This window comes from Piliocolobus tephrosceles, chromosome 1 (genome assembly GCF_002776525.5).
Source record: "Piliocolobus tephrosceles isolate RC106 chromosome 1, ASM277652v3, whole genome shotgun sequence".
Lineage (NCBI taxonomy): Eukaryota > Metazoa > Chordata > Mammalia > Primates > Cercopithecidae > Piliocolobus > Piliocolobus tephrosceles.
In genome coordinates, this window is record NC_045434.1 from 39038156 (window position 1) to 39064039 (window position 25884).

General features: G+C 42.8%; 1 protein-coding gene and 1 long non-coding RNA gene across 2 annotated transcripts; one reads left to right on the forward strand and one right to left on the reverse strand.

Moving 5' to 3' along the window:
• The first annotated feature begins 7060 nt into the window (after positions 1-7060).
• On the forward strand, positions 7061-20187 carry LOC116418808. Its single transcript, XR_004228962.1, has 4 exons — positions 7061-7104; positions 16618-16739; positions 18481-18528; positions 19501-20187. It is a non-coding gene; the product is annotated as an uncharacterized LOC116418808 (long non-coding RNA).
• Positions 15640-16461, reverse strand: LOC111536961 (transmembrane epididymal protein 1). The gene has a single exon (XM_023203508.1). The coding sequence runs from the start codon at positions 16459-16461 to the stop codon at positions 15640-15642; it is 822 nt and encodes a 273-aa protein (XP_023059276.1).
• Positions 20188-25884: the final 5697 nt, after the last annotated feature.

The window sequence follows — 25884 nt, forward strand, 5'->3', positions numbered from 1 at the left end:
GATGGTATCCAACAAATTATGGACACTCATAAACTCTTGAGTATACTTTAGTCCTTCTCAGACATCATTTTGGTCCAATTGTAAAATCAAGCATTTTCTTTATGGATACTTTTGAACATTTGGATATATAGTATATTTAGCACCTATCTGGCTTTTCTACTTATCTATGATAGACTCGTCTTGAAGACCTCCAAGAAAGCCCCCTTCAGCATCCCCCTGTTACCCACTCACATTCCCCCAACCACCACCACTTCACAATTTCTTCCGGCCAGGAGATGAATCTGAAAAGCCAACCCTGGTTATTGATTTTAGGGGCTGTGGTGATTTTGTAGTAGTGTCAGCATAACTGAGCTTGAACCCAGAATTTCCTTCCCAGTGTGGTTCCAAATTAGGTTTGGCTACAGGTGGAATTTACATGAGAATCTGAAGGCGGAAGTGAAGCAGCAACCTAAGAATACTCCGAAGGCGTAGGGTGCTGGGTACTGCTGTAGTTCATGCATTGCATCACTGTTCTGCAGGCTCACCTCCCAGAAGAGCAGCGGCCAGGCCTAGAGCTGCCCTGAGCTACTCTTTGTGTGAAGGGCGCCAATTCCTTCTGCAGATTGCCTGCCATTGAGGTATGAGATAGGGAGAGGACATGGGCTCCAGTTTGTCCTGGTAGGTTTTTGTTTTGGTTTGTCTTTGGCCTTCCCTCGTTCATATAATATGGTTCTTGCTGACTGCTGCCACCTCAACCTGAAACGACTTCAGGTCCCCAACACAGCAGAGAGAAAACAGCTTTCCATAGATGTTGTCACAGCTCCCATGTGTAAGGTCTAGTTTTTATCAGGCATCCATATCCCATCGCTCTGCTTCCATCAACCATCCCTAACTGATACAAGGAAGTAACATGAGTCCTGAAAATGGAGACACCACTGAGAGGAATCACCCCAGTGAGCTGGTATTGGCCACTGATATTTTAGTGTGAAATAGCCACCAGCTTCCTTTCTCAGTGATTACTTGATGAGTGTCTAATGCATCTAGGAGGACAGAGTTCTAGGTATTGGGTAACAGCCCTCTGAGCCTGAGAAAGGGAGATGGTGGAGAACAAGGTACAGGGAATGTGAAGCATCCCTGGGCACACAAGTGGTTCTGGGTTTATTGCAGAGGGTCCCTGCAGCAGGAGTTTCTCTGAGGGCAATAGGTGTGCTGAGGCGAGTGGAAGTTCATCGCAGATGGTGAACCTTGCTGACTCAGTCCTCTGCGTAATCATCCCTGCTCACACTACAAACAATGCTGTAAAGCAGAGGCAACACCTGTGTGCTGATGGCGCCCCCAGTGGGGAGGAGGAGAGTTTACACACAGGGCACAGTGCTGCCTCTGAGCCCTCTCTCCCATCCAAATGCCTAACTTACTTGCACTTTCTCAAGGCCACTTTATACCAGAAAAATTAGATACCGCTCTCTGCAGTTGAGCATGACAGTAATTCATACTTCTTGCAGTTGTGAGATCTGGTGTGGCTGGGGAGTCGAATGTGAAGGTAGGCTATAAAAACAAAACTTAATTCTGCTTTCTGAAGGAATTTACTTTGCTTATTTAATTTTAATTTTTAGGTGTTCTTATAGAATTAATATACAGTCATTGTAGAAGAATCAGGTATTTTTTTTTCTTTTTTCTTTTCAAAAACAGATTCTTACTTTGTTGCCCAGGTTGGTCTTGAACTCCTGGGCTCAAGTGATCCTCCTGCCTTACTGCCCAAACTGCTGGGATTGCAGGTGTTAGCCACTGTGCCAGCCTTTTTTCCCTTCCTCCCTCCCTCTCTTCCTTCCTTCCTGCCTTCCTCCCTTTCTTTTCCTTCCTTCTTTTCTTTTTTTTTCTTTTCTTTTCTTTCTCTCTCTCTCTTTCTCTCCCTTTCTTTCCTTCCTTCCTTCCTTCCTTCCTTCCTTCCTTCCTTCCTTCCTTCCTTCCTTCCTTCCTTCCTTCCTTTTCTTTCTTTCTGTTTCTATTTCATTTCTTTCCACACCGCTTCAGTACAACATAAATTATATACGCGAAAAGAACATTACAAATCATCTGGTAAGGTCAGATATTGTGGCTCACACCTGTAATCCCAACACTTTGGGAGGCCGAGGTGGGTGGATCACTTGAGGTCAGGAGTTCAAGACCAGCCTGACCAACATGATGAAACCTCGTGTCTACTAAAAATACAAAATTAGCCGGGCATGGTGGTGCATGGAGGTGCATGGAGGTGCATGGAGGCTGAGGCAGGAGAATTGCTTGAACCTGGGAGGTGGAGGTTGCAGTGAGCTGAGATCGCGCCATTGTACTCCAGGCTGGGCAACAAAAGTGAAGCTCCATCTCAAAAAAAAAAAAAAAAATCATCTGTAATCCCACAACCTGGAGGTGACCATTGTCACCAGTGAGGTGTAGAGACAGTCTTCAGAAGGCACCAGGAGGAAGTGGAAAATACATTGATGTGAAGTCAGAATCTGGGTTCTAGTTCTAGTTTTCTCTTGATTTCCTGAATGTCATACCCTTATCTACAAAAAGTGAGCATTGGACTTAATTTTTCCTACAGTGAAAATAAAAAGGCATGGATGTTGCGACACAGAGGTGAGCATGTTTGTCTCCTGTCTCCTTCTCCCTTTTGGTGAACTATCAAAATACATGGAAGCACTGTAGACCTGAATGCCCAGAGGAAGGAGATTCAAAGGGAAAATCTGAGAGCAATACTTTCGAAGTGAATCACAGAGAAGAGAACCCCAGGAACTCTCCTTGGTTCCTGGATTTGTCCTGGGAGAAGCAGGCAGTCTGTTGCTTCTCCAGGAGCTGTGGTGTTCAGGCCTCAAGAATAATTGCATTTGGTCACTCTTTTTTGGTGGAGGGGGCAGTATATGGCATCTATCACAATGGTTACTCTTAATATTGCTTCTTAAACCTCAGGTCTGTGGTCCACACAAGGTGGGAGTAGCAGAGCTTATTCCGACTCACACACTCACTGCCATAGATGCTCCTGGCAGCTGAGAGCTGGGCACCAGTGGTCAGAAGAGGAGGGAGAACAGCAGCACTGACTCAACAGCAACGGGAGGTTGAATGTGGCATGAATGTAGGACATGTAGCCCCACTTACGGTCCTGTCTGGGATGTTCAGTCCTTCACCTTGGCCAGACATCAAGGCTGCACATAGTTTGTTAAAACATGAACATCCTGATCCCAGGACTTTGAAGATAGGAATCGCCCATCCCAAACCAGACACTGCCCACAAGCAGCTGAGCAAGGAGCCAAAGGTGGTGAATGATTAGCAGAACTGCCAGACAGCTCCAGAGTCTGCAGACACGAAGTACCTGGAAAGCTGTTTCATGGGTGTGATATTATGATTATATACATGTTGGCTTTTGTCCATGGCTCCTAGCTCATATCTCCCTTAACCCTGAGAGTCTTTTGTCATAATGTTGGGAGCACTTTAGGCTTCAGAAGCAGACCTCAGGAAACAGAATCTCTCTCTGACCTTCTCCTCCCCTCCTTTCACTTGCCCAAGGCAGGACCCTCATCTGATTTCAGGTCATAAGACCTTCATTCCAGAGAGGGTCCTGCCCCATACTCTGCAGGAAGGAATGTTGCATGGAGAGACCAAGAAGAATCTGAACAGACAGGCCTTCCTGGGTTTCCATCATGCCCTTTTTGTCCAATCACATTTTGACATAGTTATCCATGCATCATTCATGGACAATCAATGGAGTCTCCTTAAAAGGCCCAAAGGGCTGAGTGAGGTGGTTCACGCCTGTAATCCCAACACTTTGGGAGGCTGAGGTGGGTGGATCACTTGAGGTCAGGAGTTCAAGTCCAGCCTGGCCAATATGGTGAAACCCCGTCTCCACTAAAAATACAAAAGGTAGCTGGGCAAGGTGGTGCACGCCTGTAATTCCAGCTACTTGGGAGGCTAAGGCAGGAGAATTGCTTGAACCTGAGAAGTATAGGTTCCAATGAGCCGAGATCACACCACTGCACTCTGGCCTGGGCCACAGAGTGAGACTCCATCTCAAAAAAAAAAAAAAAAAAAAGCCCAAAGGCCAAAGAAGTGTTGAGAGAGCTTCCAAGTGGCTGAACAGGTGGAGGTTCCTAGAGGGTGGCACACTTATGGAGGGCGTGGAAGCCCTGTGCTCCTTCCCCCGTACCTCACGCTACACATCTCTTCATCTGTATTCTTTGCAATATCCTTTATAGTAACTTGGCAGATGTGTTTCTTTGAGTTCTGTGAGTTGCTCTTGCAAATTAATCAAATCCAAAGAGCAGGGTTATGGGAACCCCAACTTAAAGTTGGTCGTCAGAAGCTCTGAAAGTCCGTGCTTGCAGCTGCAGTTGGAGGGGCAGTTTTGGCGATTGAGCCCTCACCCTGTGGGATCTGACGCTATCTCCAGGTAGATAGTGTTGGAATTTAATTACCAACACCCTGCTGGTGTCTGCCACTTGGTGCGTGTGAAGGAAAACCCCCCACATTTGCTTACAGAAGTCTTCTGTGTTGAATGCTGTGGTGTGAAAGCAGAGGAAAAACACAGTTTAAAAGTTTTTCCTAAACAATGGGAAACTGAGTTTCCAAAAGTCACTTGACTACTGGCGTCCAGGAGGTCCCTCCTGGCCCAGCTGCTCCATGGTGAGACTCCGCCAAGACCTGCCTCCCCACCTGCCGCCCCACATTCCGGAGGGAGCCCAGGTAAAACCACTGCCTTTTGTCTGGCATCGTGAAATGCCAGAGTACTCAAGAACGTCCTCAGGAACACAGTAAACATTGGATTTCCTAACTGCCGTGGACCCTTCTGAGTCTGCAGGGCTTATAAAGGAGTATAAAGACGAATTCTTTCCCTCTAAGAGCTTACTGTTTAGTTGAAGGCACACCTCTACACACACATGCACACATGCACACATACACACACACGTTAGGGAACTATTTAGACTACTTTTTAGACTACTTCTGTTTCATAGAAATCAAACATCACATGTAAATTTAAATTTTCCAACCCCCACATTCAATAAGTATAAAAAAGGTGAAATTGATTTTAGTGAGATTTGATCCAATATATTAGAAATACTATTTCAAAATGTAATTAATATAAAAGTTATGAAAGTTATGAATTATTTTTTTTCTTTTTATTGAGACAGAGTCTTGTTCTGCCATCCAGGCTGGAGTGCAATGGTGCAGTCTCAGCTCACTGCAACCTCCGTCTCCCAGGTTCAAGCAATTCTCATGCCTCAGCCTCCCAACTCCCATTAGGTGTGTACTACCACTCCCAGCTAATTTTTGTATTTTTAGTAGAGATGGGGTTTCACCATGGTGGCCAGGCTGGTCTCAAACTCCTGGTCTCCAGTGATCCACCTGCCTTGGCCTCCCAAAACACTGGGATTACAGGCATGAGCCACAAGTTGTTTTATTTTGTTTTGTTTTTAAGAGACAGGGTCTCACTCTGTCACCCAAGCTAGAGTGCAGGGGTACATACGTAGCTCAATGAAGCCTCAAATTCCTGTGCTGAAGTTATTCTCTAGCCTTAGCCTCTTGTGTAGCTAGGAGTGCAGGTATACACCACCACACCAACCAATTTTTAAAATTTTGTGCAGAGATAGGGTCTCCTTATGTTGCCCAGGCTGGTCTCAAACTCTTGGCCTCTGGTGATCTGCCTACCTTGGCCTCCCAAAGTGCTGGGATTACAGGCATAAGCCACCATGCCCAGCCTGAATGAAGTATGTTATCTTTCTTATTTCATAAAGAATCTTCAAACTCCAGTGTATATTTTATACTTACAGCCCATCTCAATTTAGACAAACCACATTCCAAGTTCTCAATAGCCACATGTGATTAATGGCTACCATGTTGGATTGCACAGATATTGGATGGATTTGAATGACCTGTTGAGGGAAATATCCATTTTAAAATTTTAGTGAAAGAAGCAGTTCATTGAAGAGGCAGAATTTGATCAGAAATGGCATCTAGAGTACTACACTATAAACTTCTTAATGACTGTGGGATTTTTCCACAGACTCTGATATTTTTCAAAGGCATATTTTAATTTAACTTTGTTTAGGAGGGGCATCGTTGGCAAGGCCAAGTACACCTTAGGAAGAGAAGGTCAGAAGGCTGGAGGCTTGAGAAGGCCATACAGAGGGTGGGTCCAGGGAAATCAGAACAAGGTCAGAGATAGCTCATCTGCTCATGTTTCAAACTTTCATCTTATTTGAAGTAAGGTTTACTAAGCTTTGGGATTTGTCACTGACTTACGAAAACAAGGCTTGTAAGAGCTGGAAAACTTCCTGTTGCCTGCATCTGCACCACGGGCCCAGGCATTCAGGTGAGGCACAGCAAAAAAGTTAGATCAGAAAAGAAAAAGGAAAGACAAAGAGAAAAAAATAAAAGAAATAGAATGCAGCATTCTAATTTTTTAGTTCAAGAGTCATCTATCCTTTGGCTGAGCGCGGTGGCTCACGCCTATAATCCTAGCACTTTGGGAGCCCTAGGCGGGTGGATCACCTGAGGTCAGGAGTTCGAGACTAGCCTGGCCAACATGGCGAAACCCCGTCTCTACTAAAAATACAAAACATTAGCTGGGTGTGGTGGTGGGTGACTGTAATCCCAGCTACTTGGGAGGCTGAGGCAGGAGAATTGCTTGAACCTGGGAGGTGGAGGTTGCAGTGAGCTGAGATCGTGCCATTGCACTCCAGCCTGGGCGACGGAGTGAGACTCTGTTAAAAAAAAAAAAAAGAGTCATATATCCTTGATTTCACCTGGCACCCTAGCTCATAATTTTTCTCTTCAAAATTGTGTATAATGTGGGCTTTGTACCTCCATTGCATAACCATGACTTCGTTTTCACTATATGTATAATTGGTTTCAGGTGCTTTTCAATGATCACATTTCAATAGCTGCAAACTTCTTTTTCTTATGGAAACTTTTGTCAAAGTGGAAGCATGTACTCACCCTACCTCTGTTATTCCTTTTTTTTTTTTTTTGGTTTGAGACGGAGTCTCACTCTGTTGCCCAGGCTGGAGTGCAGTGGTGCAATCTCAGCTTACTGCTACCTATGCCTCCCGGCTTCAAGCAATTCTCCTGCCTCAGCTTCCCAAGTAGCTGGGACTACGGGTATGTGTTACCATGCCAGTTAAATTTTGTGTTTTTAGTAGAGATAGGGTTTCACCATGTTGGCCAGGCTGGTCTTGAACTCCTGATCTCAAGTGATCCGCAACCCATTGGCCTCCCAAAGTGCCACTGCACCTGGCCCCTACCTCTGTTATTCCTATATCTTCTCTTATGACCATGCTATGGACTCATAACCTGTGGCTGAGGACAGAACTCAAGCTCCCTGAATCTGTTTTTCCAAGATCGTTTCTCTTCCAAACCAGAATATGCATCCGCTAGTTAGGAGTTAACCTTTGCTTCCTTTGTTCAGGATTCTTCATTCTGCAGTTTGGGAATCCCTCTAAACTTCAAGTTTCATGTGGACAATACAGCTATGTGACCAGCAAAAAGTCTCATTCCCTCCCACAGGTAGAGCGGTGGAAGGGGGCTGCCCAGGCAGGGACTACATTTCTCAGCCTCTTGGAGACTGAGCTCGAGCCAATGAAATGTGTGTAGAAGTGCTGTATTCCACTTCAAGGCATGGCCCATGGAAGCCTCCCTCCTGCTCCCCATTTCTTTTTTCCTATCTGTTGGCTGAACATAGAGAACTGGGGGGCTCTGCAGAAGGGCAAAGACACAGGATGGGTGGACCCTGGCTTCTGAAAGACTATATGGAAGGCTCTCTGCCAACTAGGAATGCTGGCATTCAACTTTATGTGTAGGGATTAATAACTTTCTATTGTGTTAAACCAATAAGATTGAAGGGTTTATCTCTTGAAATCAGTTAGTTAATACATGCCGTCTACCATTTCTCTAAGAGGACTACAGGAAGATCATGTAAATGCAACTCCTGGCCATCAATTATGACCAACCACCTGAAGGGTTAAGCTAATTATTCTCACCCAATCCTCTCCCCTGCCTTCAGTATCTCAGGTCTACAATACTTATGTGCCCTGTCTAAGTCACCTGCTTTCTGGGGCTCAGGAACCTAAGTTCACAAAGGCTTCCTTATGAAGTAAGGAGCACAAGAAGTAAATGGCTGTGAAGCTGCTGCTTCTCAACAGTATCTGCTTCATTTTATTATTTTTTTTAATTTTTAGATTCGGGGGTAGTTGTTTGTTACATTGGACATTAATATTACATGCATCATGGTGGGGGTAGAGTTTCTAGTGTACCCATCACCTGATATTGGACATCGTACCCGGTAGGTAATTTTAAACCCTATCTCCCTATCCCCCATCTTTTGGAGTCCTTAGAGTCTGTTTTCTCTATCTTTATGTCCATAAGTATCATTTGTTTAATAACAATGGCACTCATGGACATAAAGATGGAGAAAGCTCCCACCTGTAATTGAGAACACGCAATATTTTATTTTCTGCTTCTGCGTCAGTTCACTTAGGATAACGGTCTCCAACTCCATCTATGTTGCTGTAAAGGACATGATTTTGTTCTTGTTTATGGCTGCATAGTATCCCATGGTGTATATATACCACATTTTCCAGTCAACTCTTGGTGGACATTTAGGTTGAATCCATGACTTTGCTTTTTGTAGATAGTGCTGCAATAAACACATGAGTGCAGGTGTCTTTTTATATAATGATTTCTTTTCCTTGGGTAGATAGCCCATAGTGGGATTGCTGGGTTGCATGGTAGTTCTATTTTTAGTTCTTTGAAATATGTACATAGTGTTTTCCATACAGGTGGAACTAATTTACATCCCCACCAGTAGTATACAAATGTTGCCTTTTCTCTGCATCCTCACCAATATCTGTTGTTTTTTGGACAGGTGAGGTAACTCACACTTGTAATCCCAGCATTTTGGAAGGCCAAGGTAGAAGGATAGCTTAAGAGTAGGATTCAAGACTGGCTGTGGGCAACAAGGCAAGACCTTGCCTCTACAAAATATAAAAATAAAAATATACCCTTGCGTGTTGATGCCCACCTGTGGTCTCAGCTACTAGGAAGACTGAGGCAAGATCACTTAAGTCCAGGAGTTCTAGGCTACAGTGAGCTGTATTCATATCACTGCACTCCAGCCTGGGTGACAGGATGAGACACTGTCTCAAAAATAATAGTAACAAAAACATAAACAAAATAAAATAAAAGGAAACATCTGGGTTTTATTTATTTATTTATTTTTTGACGTTTTAATGAAAGCCATTCTGACTGCTGAGAGTTGGTATCTCAGTTAGGTTTTAATTTGCATTTCTCTGATGATTTTTGATGTTGATCATTTTTTCAGGTGTTTGTTGGTCACTTGTATTTCTTCTTTTGAGAAATGTCTGTTCATGTCCTTGGCCTAGTTTTTAATGGAATTGTTCATTTATTTCTTCTTGAATTGAGTTTCTTGTAGATTATGGACATTAATCCTTTGTTGGAGGCAAAATTTGTAAATATTTTCTCCTATTATGTAGGTTGTGTGTTTATTTTGTTGATGATTTCTTTTGCTGTGCAAAAACATCTCAGTTTAAGTCCCATTTGTCTATTTTTGTTTTTGTTGTACAAATGCTTTTGGAGTCTTTACCATAAATTCTTTAGCTAGGCTGATGTCCAGAAGAGTTTTTTTTTTTTTTTTTTTTAGGTGTCCTTCTAGGTTTTTTTTATAGTTTCAGGTCTTACATTTAGGTCTTTAATCAATTTCCTTTTAATTTTTGTATATAGTGAGAGATAGGGGTCCAGTTTTATTCCTCTGCATATAGCTAACCAGTTTACCCAGCACCATTTAGCATCTCTTTCCCCCATTCTTTATTTTTCTCCACTTTATCAAAGATCAGTTGCTTGTTGGTAAGTGGCTTTATTTCTGTACCATGATCTATGAGTCTATTTTTGTACCAATACCTTGCTGTTTTAGTTACTTTAGTTTTGTAGTATAATTTGAAGTCAGGCAATGTAATGCCTCTGGCTTTATTCTTTTTGCTTAGGAGTGTTTTGGCTATTTAGGCTTTTCTATAGAGCCATATGAACTTTAGGATTGCTTTTCTAATTCTGTGAAAAATAATGATGGCAATTTTGTTGTTGTTGTTGTTTTTTGTTTTGAGATGGAGTCTTGCTCTGTCGCCCAGGTTGGAGTGCAGTGGCCGGATCTCAGCTCACTGCAAGCTCCGCCTCCCGGGTTCATGCCATTCTCCTGCCTCAGGCTCTGGAGTAGCTGGGACTAAAGGCACCCGCCACCTCGCCCAGCTAGTTTTTTGTATTTTTAGTAGAGACGGGGTTTCACCGGGTTAGCCAGGATGGTCTCGATCTCCTGACCTCGTGATCCGCCCGTCTCGGCCTCCCAAAGTGCTGGGATTACAGGCTTGAGCCACCGCGCCTGGCCTATGATGGCAATTTTATAAGAATTACATTGAATCTGTAGATTGCTTTGGGTAATATGGTCATTTTAACCATATTGATTCTTCCCGTATATGACTATGGGATGTCGGGATGTTTCTCCATTTATTTGTGTCTTCTACAGTTTATTTTGTCAGTATTTTGTAGTTTTCTTTGTAGAGATCTTTCACCTCTTTGGTCAAATGTATTTCTAGTTTTTATTTTTTTGTGTGGCTATAGAAAATGACATTGAATTCTTCCTTCTCCTTCTCCTTCTTCTTCTTTTTTTTTTTTTGTTGATGGAGTCTTGCTCTGTTGCATTCTTGCCTGATTGTGGTATTAGGGCAATACTGGATTTGTAGAATGAGTTAAGAAGGGATCCCTCCTCCTAGATTTTTTGCAAGAGTTTCAGTAAGAATGGTGCTAGCTCCTCTTTGTATACCTAGTTCATTTTGGATAAAATCTTTCTGTTACAGGGCCACAAGTCTCAGTATGATACAGTGTTTTCTACTGCTCACAGTGCTGGATAAACCTTTACTAAAATTTAACACCACCTTTACTAGTTTCCTATTGCTTTGTAACAAATTAACACAAATTTAGGAGCACACACAATGAAAACTGACCATTTCACAGTTCGTATGGGTCAGGAAGCCAACACGAACCAGTTGAATCTTCTGCTCTAGAGGTTGCTCTCAGTTCTTGGCACATGGTTTTCACAGACAAATCATGACATGGCTGTGAGTTTTCTTCCAGGCCAGCAGGAGTGAATCCTTGATGATTCACCTTCTTATGGGCTCATCTGACTAGGTCAGACCCATCCAGGACAATCTTCCTCTTGATTAATTCAAAGTCAACTGATTAGTAACTAAGCTTAGATTTTGTATTTCCTTATATGAACTGGTCTCAACAACACTCAAGGCAAGGGGATTAACCTGAATATGTACACCAAAAGCAGGAATCTTAGGGACCATCTTAGAATTCTGCTTACCAAACCATCTAATTATCCTTTTCATCCATTACCATAGTTACAATATAATTATGTATATTGTTATTTGTATTTTTCTCATTATTTTATTGCCAATCCTTGCATAGTTCCTTGAAAATAGTAGTTCTTTAGGATTCTTAAATATATTAATTAATCCCTTGGTCATTTTGATTGGAGGTGAAAAATCTCCTCCATTTATTAACCACATGTTTACAAATAAGTATCCTTCATTGGATCTTCACTTTTGTGAAATTCAGTAGTGAAAATTTTCTTTTTTCACTCTTACCAACATCTGACGGTGAACTCTTTCTAAGGTTTTGGCCTGCAGTATAGTTCCTCCACTGCTGTTTCAGGTACGGTTTCAATTAGAAATAGATAGAAACCCAAATTGGGATAGTTCACAGAGGGTTTAATACAGGTACTTCTGGGCCGGGTGCGGTGGCTCACACCTGTAATCCCACCACTTTGGGAGGCTGAGGCAGGTGAATCACCTGAGGTCAGGAGTTCAAGACCAGCCTGGCCAACATGGTGAAACCCCATCTCTATTAAAAATACAAAAAAAAAAAAAATTAGCTGGGTCTGGTGACGGGCACCTGCAATCCCAGCTACTTAGGAGACTGAGGCAGGAGAACTGCTTGAACCTGGGAGGTAGACGTTGCAATAAGCAGAGATTGCACCATTGCACTCCAGCCTGGGTGACAGAGCGAGACTCTGTCTCAAAAATAAATAAATAAAATACATAAATAAAGGTACTTCTTTTACAGATGTGGACAGAGTATGAGGAGACCATAAGGGATACTTGAGTAATAGTTGGAGCTGTTAACTGCCTCTAGGCCCCAAACGGAGGTAGGACATGGGGCATGAGACTTCTTTATATATGAAAGGATAGTGAATTGAATGGTGGCACCCAGAAAGATAGGTCCAAGTCCTAACCCCTAGAACGTGTGAATGTGATCTTATTTGGAAAAGAGTATTTGCAGATATAATTAAGTTAAGGACCTTAAAATGAGCTCACCTTGGATTTGGGGTGGGCCTTAAAGCCAATGGCAGGTGTCCTTGTAAGAGAAAAGCAGAAGGAGATTAAAGGCACAGAGAAACACACAGGAGAAGACAATGTGAAGATGGAAGCATATATGGGAGTGATGCCAGTATAAGCCAAGGAATGCCAAAGACTACCAGCAGTCAGTGGAAGCTAGGAGGGAGATACGCAGCATATTTTACATCAGAGCATCTACGAGGAACAAACCCTGCCTATACCTTGAAACAAAGTTGTTGTTTCTACAAATAAAAAGCCAGTTATTCCTCACATTAATTGAATAAACCATTCATAATATGTATTTAATTCTCACATTCCGTATTTCTGTTTCTGGAGCCTCTATTAAGCTATACCATGTTGATTTATGGACCTACGTTACTTGCTTGCTCCTATACCACACTGTTTTAATTCTTGAATTAATTTCATGATGGATTATGAAAGCTGGCAAAGCAATTTTCTCCCTAACTTTTTTCCTCTGGGAAAAAAAATGCTTGAGCTGTCTCAGTGTTCCTTTCTCAGATGTATTTTACAATGGGTTTGCTGAATTTTGTTAAACTTATATTGGGAATGTTTTTGGAGGGGAGTACACTCAATTTAAATGTTTCTACAAATGCAAGTATATTAGCTGCAAGACATATTTTATGAGATATTATGTTGGGAGAAATTCACTAATTATCAGAGATTTGCTTAGCAGTTTAGAACTAGGATATGAATGACTTGATGAGATCAATAAGGAAGTGGTTTCTTCATTATTTACCATGACTATATTCAAGAATGGCAATAAGGCCGGGTGCGGTGGCTCATGCCTGTAATCCCAGCATTTTGGGAGGCCAAGGTGGGCAGATCACCTGAGGTCAGGAGTTCAAGACCAGCCTGGCCAACATGGTGAAACCCTGTCTCTACTAAAAATACAAACATTAACTGGGCATGGTGGCATATGCCTGTAGTCCCAGCTACTTGGGAGGCTGAGGCAGGAGAATCGCTTGAACTTGGGAGGCGGAGGTTGCAGTGAGCTGAGATCACGCCACTGTACTCCAGCCTAGGTGACAGAGCAAGACTCCATCTCAAAAACAAAACAAAACAAAACAAAACAAAATAAAATAAAAAAGGCAATAAAAAATGAGAGCCCAGATGGTAAATAATGAAAAAGAGCCCAGTAATTAGACATAATCCAATAAACAAGAAGGATTAGAAGCATCTTGTCTCAGGCTCCAGTCTGACCTGTACCCAAAATATTAGCCCTGCCAGGGGTATGGAAGCCCAGCATCCTCTGCACACCCAGGGCAGCCTAGGATAGAGACAGAAGGTATGATGTGCACATACTCTTTAGGAGGCCTGGGGGTCATTGCAGTGCTCTACTCATGCACGCCGGGGCTTCTTGCCACCTGCTTTCTGCCCATCTTGTTTTCCACATCAGTCACACTCCTCCACCTTTCTCTGCAGAGAAGTCATTCGAGCCCAGACAACAGAAGCAGGGGCTTGACTTTCAGAGCCTATGTTCCTGTCCTGTCTCTGACCAGCCGTGAGTCTTTGGGCACAGACACCTGTGGAAGTCTTCAGTTTTTTATATGTAGAACGGAGACATCTGGGAAGCCAATGGGGCATGCCTCATAGAGGTCCAGTAAAAGATGATACACAGAGTAAACTGATCTCCTAAACAGGTCAGTGGAGTTTATTTTATACAGAGACCTGTTGCTATGTGATGCAGTCTTAGCCCGTGGCTGCCTCTCTGAGAGTTCACAGAGCAGACACTACATTTAGAAGAGACAGGAAAGGGAGGTGCCTGAAGCAAATGAGACTTTATTATGCATGAACTGTGCAGAGGACAATGTTATATTCTTCTGGAACATGCAGCGGAAATGGGTAACAAGGATAGGATAAATTCCCTGCTGTTCGGGAGCCTGCCTTGTAGTTGGTAGAGCAAAACCTCCTGGAAAGGGGCAATATGAGATATAGAGCAAAGGAGAGTGTATCAGCAGCACGGGCAAATAGCAACACAGATTTACAGAGTTTCTGAAGATCTCCAGAGCCAAGGAGTCTATGAGAATTTTCTGGAGGAGGTCTTTTTGGTGGAAGTGGTGCATGAAGTTTATTGCTGAGTGTAGAATGACACTGTGTAGTAAAAATGTGACTGCCAATGGGTTTTGTACAGAGCATTATTTGGAAAGGCTCAAGTGTAGGCTCCAGTAAATCAGGATCTAGTAAACTGCTGCTGGGGCTAGTGGTGGTTAAACAAGTAGAAAAACACTTTGCTGCCGGGCGCGGTGGCTCAAGCCTGTAATCCCAGCACTTTGGGAGGCCGAGACGGGCGGATCACGAGGTCAGGAGATCGAGACCATCCTGGCTAACACGGTGAAACCCCGTCTCTACTAAAAAATACAAAAAACTAGCCGGGCGAGGTGGCGGGCGCCTGTAGTCCCAGCTACTCCGGAGGCTGAGGCAGGAGAATGGCGTAAACCCAGGAGGCGGAGCTTGCAGTGAGCTGAGATCCGGCCACTGCACTCCAACCTGGGCGACAGAGCTAGACTCCGTCTCAAAAAAAAAAAAAAAAAAAAAAAGAAAAACACTTTGCTTTGGCTGGATTAGAGGTCAGGAGTTAGAGATGTGGTGGCATTTAGTGAAAGTTTGGTTTATGGAGACTTGAAAAACTATGATGTAAACAGTTTTAATTCTCACTTTATGTGCAGAATTTGAAACTATGCTAATCCACCCAAGTTAAAAATATATATGAGATTCTTATTTCAATCAGGTGGGTTAAGTGAATGGTACTCCATCTGTTTACACTGTTTCGCCTTAGCTGGCCAACAGAAATACCCATCACTGCAATCTGGATTTGTGAGAAGTCTTTATTCCTTAGGTAAAAACCAAGCCAGACAGCTGGTGAGGGCATCACTGCTGGGCTCCACCCTCCTCCTTTCAGAGGCCTGCCTTTGATTGTTCTCTTCCTGCTATGGATATTTCTTGGCCACATTCCTACCTCTTTGGGCCTTTTCCTCCTCTTCCACTTTGCCCCATCCACATAACCCCATCTGTGCCCCCTCTTCAGGTTTCTCTCTCCCTATCTCCTCGGCAATCTGAGGCCCAGCTACAGGGACAACAGTCGGGGCCAATTACTGTCCTCCAGGGCCATTCCCTTCACTGGGGACCAAAGAGGGTGCCATGTTCATGGCTAAGAAGCCCACAGGAGGAAGATGAGGTGGACGATGTGCCAGCCACTATAGGCCTTGTCTCAGGGGGAGCACTTTGCCAGGAGGAGAGCCTGGTCCTCTTTCTCTGACTGCTCCACTTCCTGTAGCAACTTGTAGAGGGGTCCTGGAGTGCTTGCGTAATATGGAGCTTCTTTGGGCCCAGTCAGCTTCAAGCTGGGACTGTAACAATGATACCAAAAGGAAGAGAAGCCATAGATTCCCAACAGGAATGAGGCATTGATCATCACATGCCAGCAGAAGAAGGTGGTGACAAACATGATGTCACTGATGTCATCGTCTTGCCATGGGTAGCCAGAGACAGGTCTGTATAGAATAAAGCCTGCCTGCATCAGCCAGGAGCCCATCATCAGCATCAGAAAGGTCTCCATCAGCTGGAGATGGCACATGTTGGGAGCCCACAGCTCTGCAGTCAACACCAGCAACAGCAGGAACACCACCAAAATGAGCAGAGAGTGAACATGCAGCTCCACTCCTTCTGAGTCTTTAGCATGTGACACCATCAGCAGCAGGAGCTCGTAGATGATCAGGACCAGGGTACCTTTTTCTAGGCCCACACACCTCTGAGGCAGCACGTTCTTGCTCATGAAGTCCACACAGCCATTGAGAGTGAGGAGGATGAACATGGTGAGGTGCTGCCACTCTTTGGGGTACATGAACCTTGATGGCACCTGCTTGCTCATTAGCACCATCCCACCATCAAGACAGAGGACCACATAAAATGTTAAGAGGGAGCCAGTCACTATCTTCAGTAATCCTCCATAGGCTATTTTCCACAGCCTGGAACATCTTTGCTTATTCCTGGGAAGGCACAAAGGATACAGGACACAACCTTTGAGTATCATGCCCTTGGAGACCACTGTGGCCTGATACAGTCCATAAGAGAAAAGAAATAGCCCCGGGTAAAAATGGCCAATGAACTTTCCCATGGAATAGAGGCCTGTCTGACTGCAGCGTGAAGAACAATACTCAGGACCTCTCTACCCTCCTCTCCCTCACAGGCCCCTGGAGTTTTGGGTCTATATATACAGAGCTAAGTTCTACCTACTTTTATCATCTCCTTCTGCCCACTGCTGTCTCACAGAATGGAAAGTTCTGGACGGGAGCCTAGATTTTTAGTGAGGTAGGTCTCATTATTCCATTTCATTCCAGTACATTGGGAACTAATTGAGTTCTGCCAAAGTAGAAACATAAAGATTTTTTAGTATGCACCTGTGGGAATTTGTGCTCTCAGGAGCTCTGCTTTTGGGCCCTTGAGGACCTTCTGGACACACTTGTTCCTCTCTCTCATGGCTTGCTTCCTTCTGCCCCTGTTCAACATTCAGAGTAGGAAAAGAGAGGTGCCTGAGCATGGAGATTATCCAGAGAAGACCTGGGTTACTCACAAACCTTCATGCATCCTTTAAGACTCCTTCCTCAGACAGGCTTGGTGGCTCAAGCCTGTAATCCCAGCACTTTGGGAGGCCAAGGCAAATCTCGAGGTCAGGAGTTCGAGACCAGCCTGGACAACATGGTGAAAGCCCATCTCCACTCAAAATACAAAAACTAGCTGGGCATGTTAATGAGTGCCTGTAATGCCAGCTATTCAGAAGGCTGAGACAGGAGAATTACTTGAACCCGGGAGGTGGAGGTTGTAGTGAGCCAAGATCATGTCACTACACTCTAGCCTGGGTGACAGAGCAAGACTCTCAAAAAAAAAAAAAAAGACTCCTTACTCATATGTTGGGTCATATACTAAGAGCAAATATATTCTTCCCAGACATAAAAGTTTGAAAACATTTGGGTGTGTGTTCATATATTTGAGCTCTTGTTCTCTTCATTTTTCTGTAATAGTTTTTGGGGACCACAACGAAAACCACTCAATTGCCCCAAATTGTCTTTCCACTGAACAGTAGATGAATGTAAAATGTCACCTTTTGAGATCAATTTTGGAATGTTAAGGTGTAATTTTTTACTAAAATGCAGATATATTGAGATAAGTAGATCCAATGAGTTGCTTATATTTTAATGTGAATTAGGTCCTCGACTTTATTCTCTCTTTAATTATCATTTACTATGTGTCTAACACATATAGGCAGAAAGAGTTCTAGGCACTAGGTAGCAACCAGTTGCATATGATGGATTGCATCCAAGGCAAGAGTCTTCATTTATTTATTTTTATTTTTATTTTTATTTTGAGACAATGTCTCGCTCTGTTGCCCAGGCTGGAGTTCAGTGACTTGATGACAGCTCGCTGCAGCCTCAACCTCCTGAGCTCAATCAATCCTCCTGCCTCAGCTGCTGAGTAGCTGGGACAACAGACATGAGCCCCCACATCCAGCTATTTTTTGTATTTTTTGTAGAAATGAGGCCTCACTATGTTGTCCAGGCTGGTCTCAAACTCCTGGGCTCAAGTGATCCACCCACCTCAACCTCCCAAAGTGCTGGGATTATAGGTGTGAGTCACCGAACCTGGCCCTATTTATTTATTTATTTATTCATTAATTTTTATTTTTTAAAATGAAATCATGTTTATTAAGAAAACAAAGGAATGAAAGAATTGCTACTCCACAGGCAAAGCAGCCCCCATTTATTTTTTTTATAAAAATTAATGTCTATATAGCCCCTCCTTATCCATGGGTGATACTTTCTAAGACTCCCAGTGGGTGCCTGAAACCTGGGATAGGTTAGTACTGAACCCTACATATACTGGTTTCCCCTATACATATATACATACCTATAATAAAGTTTAGTTTACAAATTAAGCACAGCAAAAGATTAGCAATAATAACTAAAAATGGAACAATTATAAAATGATGCTGAAATAAAAGTTGTGTGAATATAATTTCTCTCTCTCTCTCTCTCTCAAAATACTATATTTTCAGACTGCAGTTAACTGTGAGTAATTGAAACCTAAGAACATGAAACTGCAGGTAAGGGGGGACTACTGTATTTGAAGTGTGCTACATATATTTTTTTTGTTTGTTTTTTATTTTGAGACTAAGTCTCTCTCTGTTGCCCAGGCTGGAGTGCAGTGGCACCATCTCAGCCCACTACCACCTCTGCCTGCTGGGTTCAAGCAATTCTCCTGTCTCAGCCTCTCAAATAGTTGGGACTACAGGTGCATGCCACCATACTGCCTAATTTTTTTGTATTTTTAGTAGAGACGGGGTTTCACCATATTGGTCAGGCCAGTCTTGAACTCCTGACCTCAGGCGATCCACCTGCCGTGGCCTCCCAAAGTGCCAGGATTACAGCCATGAGCCACCACGCCCAGCTGAGGTTCATCCATATTGTTGCAAACAGCAGGACCTCCTTCTTTCTTAAGGTTGAATAATATATCATTATATATATGTTTCTTTACTTACCCATCTGTTGGTGGATCCATCTGTGTTCAAGTGATCCACCCGCCTCAGCCTCTCAAAGTGCTGTGATTACAGGCATGAGCCACCGTTCCTGGCCCCAACTTAGGTTGTTTCTGTATCTTGATTATTGTAACGTAAGAGTGCAGATATCTCTTTGAAATACTGATTTCATTTAATTTGGATATATACCAAGGAGTGGGATTGCTGGATCGTATGATAGTCCTTTTTAAATTTTTTCAGAAACTTCCATACTGTTTTTCATAACAGCTGAACCAATTTACATTCCCACCATATTGTACAAGGGTTACCTTTTCTCCGCATCTTCAGAAATGCTCATTATCTTGTGTCTTTTTTGTTATAGCTCTTCTAAGATGTGAAGTGATATCTCCTTGCGAATTTTGTTTGCATTTTTCTGTGATTGGTGATGTTGAGCAACTTTTAACATACCCACTGGCCATTTATGTCTTCTTTGGAAAAATGTCTTGAAATGCAGGTTCTTTACTCATTTTTAAACTGGTTATTTGTTTTGTTGTTTTCAAGTTGGGACTACATTTAACCAAGAAGGCAAAAAATCTGTATGCTGAAAGCTATAAAGCATTGAAGAAAGAAAAAGAAGAAGACACAAATAAATGGAAAAATGTCCCATACTCATGGATTGGAAGAATTAAAATGTTTAATATGTCCATACTACTAAAACCAATCTACAGATTCTACACAATCTCTATCAAAATTGCAATGGCATTTTTCACAGAAGTAGAATAAGCAGTTCTAAAATTCAAATGGAAACACAAAATATCCCAAATAGACAAATCAATCTTGAGAACACGGTTGGAGGCATCACACTTCTGATTTCAAATTATATTCCAAAGCTATAGTAATCAAAACATTTTATGTCTGACATAAAAACAAACACATAGACCAATGGAATAGAATGGAGAGCCCAGAAATTAAACCTACGCATGTATGTTCAACTGATCTTCAACAAGAGAACCAAGAATACTCAGTGGGGAAAGGATAGTCTTTTCAATAAATGTCTTAGGGAAAACTGGATATTCACATGTAAAAAAATGAAATTGGACCCTCATCTTATACTATATATAAAAATTAACTCAAAATGCATTAAAAACTGAAATGTAAGACCTGAAACCATAACCCTTATAAGAAACATAGAGAGTGGCTAGGTGAGGTGGCTCATACCTGTAATCCCAGCACTTTGGGAGGCTGAGACAGGTGGATCACTTGAGGTCCAGAGTTCAAGACCAGCCTGGCCAACACGGTGAAGCCTGTCTCTACTAAAAATACAAAAATTTAGCCGGGTGTGGTGGCACATGCCTGTAGTCCCAGCAACTTGGGAGGCTGAGGCAGGAGAATCGCTTGAACCTGGGAGGTGGAGGTCGCAGTGAGCCGAGATTGTGCCACTGCACTCCAGCCTGGGTGACAGAGTGAGACTCTGTCAAAAAAAAAAAAAAAAAGAGGAAGTGTGACCTGAGTTATCACACACAGCTCCCTCATTATTTGATACCCCATGCTGCCTCAGGACTCTGCAGAGAGTCCTCATCAACAAGAAGACACTCGCCAGATGCAGCCCCTTGGCCTTGGACTTCCCAGTCTCCATAACTATAAGAAATAAATTCTTTTTCAGTTTCAGATATTCTGTTATAAGCAACAAGAAATGGACTAAGATGGCCGGGCGCGGTGGCTCAAGCCTGTAATCCCAGCACTTTGGGAGGCCGAGACGGGCGGATCACGAGGTCAGGAGATCGAGACCATCCTGGCTAACACGGTGAAACCCCGTCTCTAATAAAAATACAAAAAATTAGCCGGGCAAGGTGGCGGGCGCCCGTAGTCCCAGCTACTACTGGGAGGCTGAGGCAGGAGAATGGCGTGAACCCGGGAGGCGGAGGTTGCACTGAGCTGAGATCCGGCCACTGCACTCCAGCCCGGGCGACAGAGCGAGACTCCGTCTCAAAAAAAAAAAAAAAAAAAAAAAAAAAGAAATGGACTAAGATGCCATATATCTGGTAAGAGGCACATTTCCAAAATATATGAAAGTCTTCATTTAGAGGGTATGGAGAACAAGGTACAGGGAATGTGAGGCATAGGCACACAAATATTTCTGGGTTTATTACAGAGGGTACATGGAATAGGTATTTCTCTGAGGGTGATAAGTCTGCTTAAGGGAGAAGTTCATCACAGAACATAAATCATGCTGATTTTGATCCTCCACATCTTGTATCATCTGTCTTCATGATACAAGCAATGCTGTAGGGCAGAGAGACAGCATCTGTGTGCTGACACCCCCAGTGGGGACAAGGACCTAGGTCACAGCGCTGCCTCTGAGCTCTGTCTCCCATCCAAATATTTCTCATACTTACTTATGTCTCCACTTAATCCTATCCATCCAAATATTTCTACACATACTTAATACCATTATGTGCTGCATAATGATGATGGACCACATATTCAACCACGGTCCCATAAGATTATAATGGAGCTGAAAAATTTCTGTCATGTAGTGACATCATAGCTGTCCAACATCATAGCTTAACGCATTACTCACATGTTTGTGGTGATGAAACCATCCATAGAAATTTTATAAATTCAATCAGGGAAGAAGGAAGAGGGAGAAATGAAAATAAACCAAGCTTGCAGCACATTCAGCATTAATCATTAGGCCGGCTTACTCTCTGACCTGCTTCCTCATAGTTTTTTGCTGTCTATTGCCCCAGAATCATGCAGAACCTAGATTGTAGTTCTCCTTAACTGCTCTATAGACAACAACTTGAACATTGTGAAACATTATGTTTTTCATTTGGGATATTCTTTCAGGTCCTGTATATCAGTGAAACTACTGATGTCAGCTAGTCCGAAAGAACTGACTCACTAAAGAATTCAGTCCCTACATCATGATGGTTTCATCAGCTTTACCCCAACCAATCATCAATTACCTCAATTTTCCAGCCTCTTGCCCTCCATGATCCCCTTAAAACTTCAGCCCAAAATTCCTCAGGGAGATAGATTTGAGGGTTTCTCATATCTCCTCACTCAGCTGCCCTGCAATCATTAAACTCTTTCTCTGCTGCAAACCCTGCTGTCTTGGTATATTGATCTGTTGCTGCACAGTGGGCATATGAACCTGTTGGTCCTGTAACAGTAATGCTGGGATAAACAAACCTACTGCACTGCCAGTCCTATAAAAGTATACAGTAATGTCCTGGGCCTTCACATTCACTCACCACTCACTGACTCACCCAGAACAACTTCCAGTCCTGCAAGCTCCATTCATGCTAAGTGCCTTATTCAAGTATACTATTTTATTAATCTTTTATACCATATTTTTACTATATATTTTCTATGTTTAGGTATGTTTAAATACATAAATACTTAGCATGTGTTACAATTGCTCACAGTATTCAGCACACTAACACACTGTGCAGATTTGTAGATTAGGAGCAATAGGCTATTCCTTTTAGCCTAGAGGTGTAGGAGGCTATATCATCTAGGCTTATGTAAGTACTCTCTAAGATGTTTGCACAATGATGAGGTCACCTAATGACACATTTCTCAGCACATATTCCTGTCATTAAGTGACACATGATTGTATCAGGAAAATCCAATCTCTCTATACCCTGGAGGGTGGAGGCCACTTTTTGCCAGTGGGAGAATGGAGATTTGAGTGTTAAAATACTGTAAGAAAGAGACCGTAAGATTGCTTTCCAGAGGGACTTGACTTCCTTATTCCATTTTAACTTCAACCTCCTTTTTTAGTATATACAAATGTGGCATGTACTGGCTAGCAATTTATAGAATTCATTTCTTTTTCTTCTTTTGTTTGCCATCCTACCTTGCAGTTAGATGCAGGCTTGCAACTGAGTCCTAGCCAATGGAGCGTGAAGGAAGTGATATATATTACTCTCTGTTCTTATCTATAAAATCCTCCCTCACATACTTTTCTATGTTACTTTTCTTTCTTCTGGCTTAATACAGAGTATCCCAGCTTAGTTAAAAGTCATATTTTGTTGAGGATGGAAGAGCTCCAAGATGTAAGGGACAGATTTCCTGGATTACTCATTGTAGGAGGCTTATATGCAGATTATGAACACTCATTTTGGACTATGCATGAATATAAAAATAAATTAACTTTTTTAAAATTAAGGAATGGAAATTATTGCATTTGTTTGTTAGTGCAGCTAGTTCATCCAAGCTAATGCAAAGCTAGTACATAACCCTTATAGAAAAATCTGGAAAAATACAGAATCCGAAAATGAGAAGAAAAGAAACACTTGCAATCCCATAACCTGATGATAACCACTGTTAACATTTTGTTGTAGAAACCCAGCTTTAGGAAGACAGGGTGATGAAATGGAAAAACAAAATTGACTGAAAATTAAGAGATCAGGGTTCTGGTCCCAGTTTTCTCTTAATTAGCAAAGCCTTTATTTCTGTTAGAGAAAGGAAAGACTTCGACATGTATTCTCTAAATTGAGAGAGAGAACAGGGTTGTTGCATAGAAAGGGAGTATTTATTACTCCACAATTGTCTTCTTTTAGCTAGTGATCAAAACATTCAGAAAACTTCAAAGAGCTGCATGCTCAGGGAGAGGAGGTACAAGGGAAGCTGTGGGTGTGAGGTTGTGATGGAGCAGACCAAGGAGGAGAAATGCTTGGGATTCTCTTTGGTTCTTGCCTGTGCTCTGGGAAATCACTGAACTGCCCTGAGGAAAATTGTCCCCTGGTGCAGTGAACTCCAGTGCTCCCATAAGTGTTTACCGTCAGCAAAGAACGAGTGCCTGCTTCTGAGTAACCTAGTTCTACCTAGAATGGACTGCAGGTGGGCTAAATTTGTTCACTAGTAATATTACTTCTACTGCCTTTGGGAAGTGGGTCTAGGGACACAGTAGATGTGGGGGACAAATACCATTCATCTTCTGGCTACCCTATTTAACTCGTGACAACTGAAACAGGGGTATCGACAGTCAGAAGAGGAGGAGGGCAGAAGTGTGCACTGGAACACCAGATGTTTGAGGCTGAAAATTATATGGATGCAGAATAAATAACCCCAAAATAACCTTCTATCTGTGGTGTCCAGTCCCCCTCCTTGGCCAGGCATCAAAGCTACGTGTTGTTCGTTTAAAACATGAACATCCTGATCCCAGGACTTTGAAGATAGGAATCACCCATCCCAAACCAGACACACTGCCCACAGTAGCTGAGAAAGAAGCCAAAGGTGGTGAATGATTAGCAGAACTGCCAGACAGCTCCAGAGTCTGGACACAGAGTACCAGGAAAGCTGTTTCGTGGGGGAAACTCAGACCGATCAAAAGAGCCAAGGAAGTCCTTTGTGGCCTGTCTACTCCATGGTGAGACTCCCCCAACGTCTGTCTCCCTGATGCACCATCCCACAGTCCCAAGGGGCCCCAGGCACAGCCTTTACCACTGTGTCTAGCATCATGAAATGCTCCAGTGAGCAAGAAGGTCCTCAGGAATCCAGTAAATATGAATTTACTAATTGTGGTGACGTAATCTTGTCCTCACAGAGCTTACAATATCGCTAAAAGTGTAGTATACATACTCACACACTACATATACAAACCTATATTAAAGAATTATTTAGAATTACAAGAGTTTCATGGTGAGTGATGTGTAGAATGCATTTTAGAGGATTTCAATAACAAGACTTGTTTGTGGGGAAGGTACAAGGAATCATCTCTAGACTTGTCATAGAAAACTGCCTTTTACTATGTTTTACTGTAAGATTCTTTCAAAATCACCTTTTAAATTTGTCCTCCTTTGGTTGCTTAAGTTTTTCTCACTGTGTTTGTCATTGTTAAAGTTTATAACTCATTTTATTTCATTAGGAAATAGCTCTAGGAGAGGGAAGACCAGCTGCCTTCATCAGGAATTCACAGGTGGCATTTCTATGGGGAATCAGCACAAGGTCAGAGTCCAGGTCTCATCTGTCCAGACTTTTTTCTTAATAGTTCAAACATGGGTGAGCTACTGTAGTAGCACAAACAGAGAAATGTTTTGTTTGCAACTTTAGAACCACCCTCCACCCTTGTCCACCCTCTATGTCTCTGGAGGCCACACTTTATAGATGGCAATAACAACCTTCTTCACATTCTGGCTTCTGGTTGGGTTTGTTAAAGGAAGGCACAGGAAGGAGGAAGGAGGGTGGTGAGCAGGAGAATGGGTCTGACATATCCATTCCCAGGTAGCCTCTCTGCTGAGTGCAGAGCTTGTTTGCATCACCTACAGAGGGCCCCAGCTCCAGCAGGAGGCCAGCTCCTATAGCTAGAGCTATCCCTCAGGTCTGGTCAGCTGCTTCCCTGTGCCTAGGTGTGGTTAGTGGTGCTTCACCGTCGCCAACTCTTGGATATGTTCGCTTTCCTGCCAACAGTGTTTTAAATGACTCCTTTAGTTAACACATAACAGTTTTCCATTTGAGTGTGCGATTCTAGATCAATGATTGATAGAGTAACAGATATCAAGAGTGGCCTCAGGAGTGGCCCTGAGGATAGAATTCTGGGACTAGGTTGCTCTCACACTTAGAAATGTGTGGATAACCTCCTTGCCAGGGAAAAGGAGACATTTCATTTCTAAGTTATGGTGGCATCACTATCACACCATTATTGCATGGACTGAAGTACAAGTGGAGGACAAGGGGTTGGGAGAGGAAGTGACTTTAGCAAATTGGTAAGATGATGACAATAGTGATTATAAAAATTTGCGGTCAGCTAACTCCTTTTGGTGCCCTGGAACTGCACTGTCCAGTCTGGTAGCCACTAACCACGTGTGGCTATTTACATTAAAATTAAGATTAATTAAAATTAAATAAAATTTAAAATTCAGTTCTTCAGTCACACTAGCCACATTTCAAGTGCTCAAAAACCGCACGTGGCTAGTGACTGCTATATTATAGGGC

Coding starts and splice junctions, on each gene's coding strand:
- LOC111536961 (XM_023203508.1), bottom strand. CDS start 16,461: ATGATACTCAAAGGTTGTGTCCTGTATCCTTTGTGCCTTCCCAGGAAT.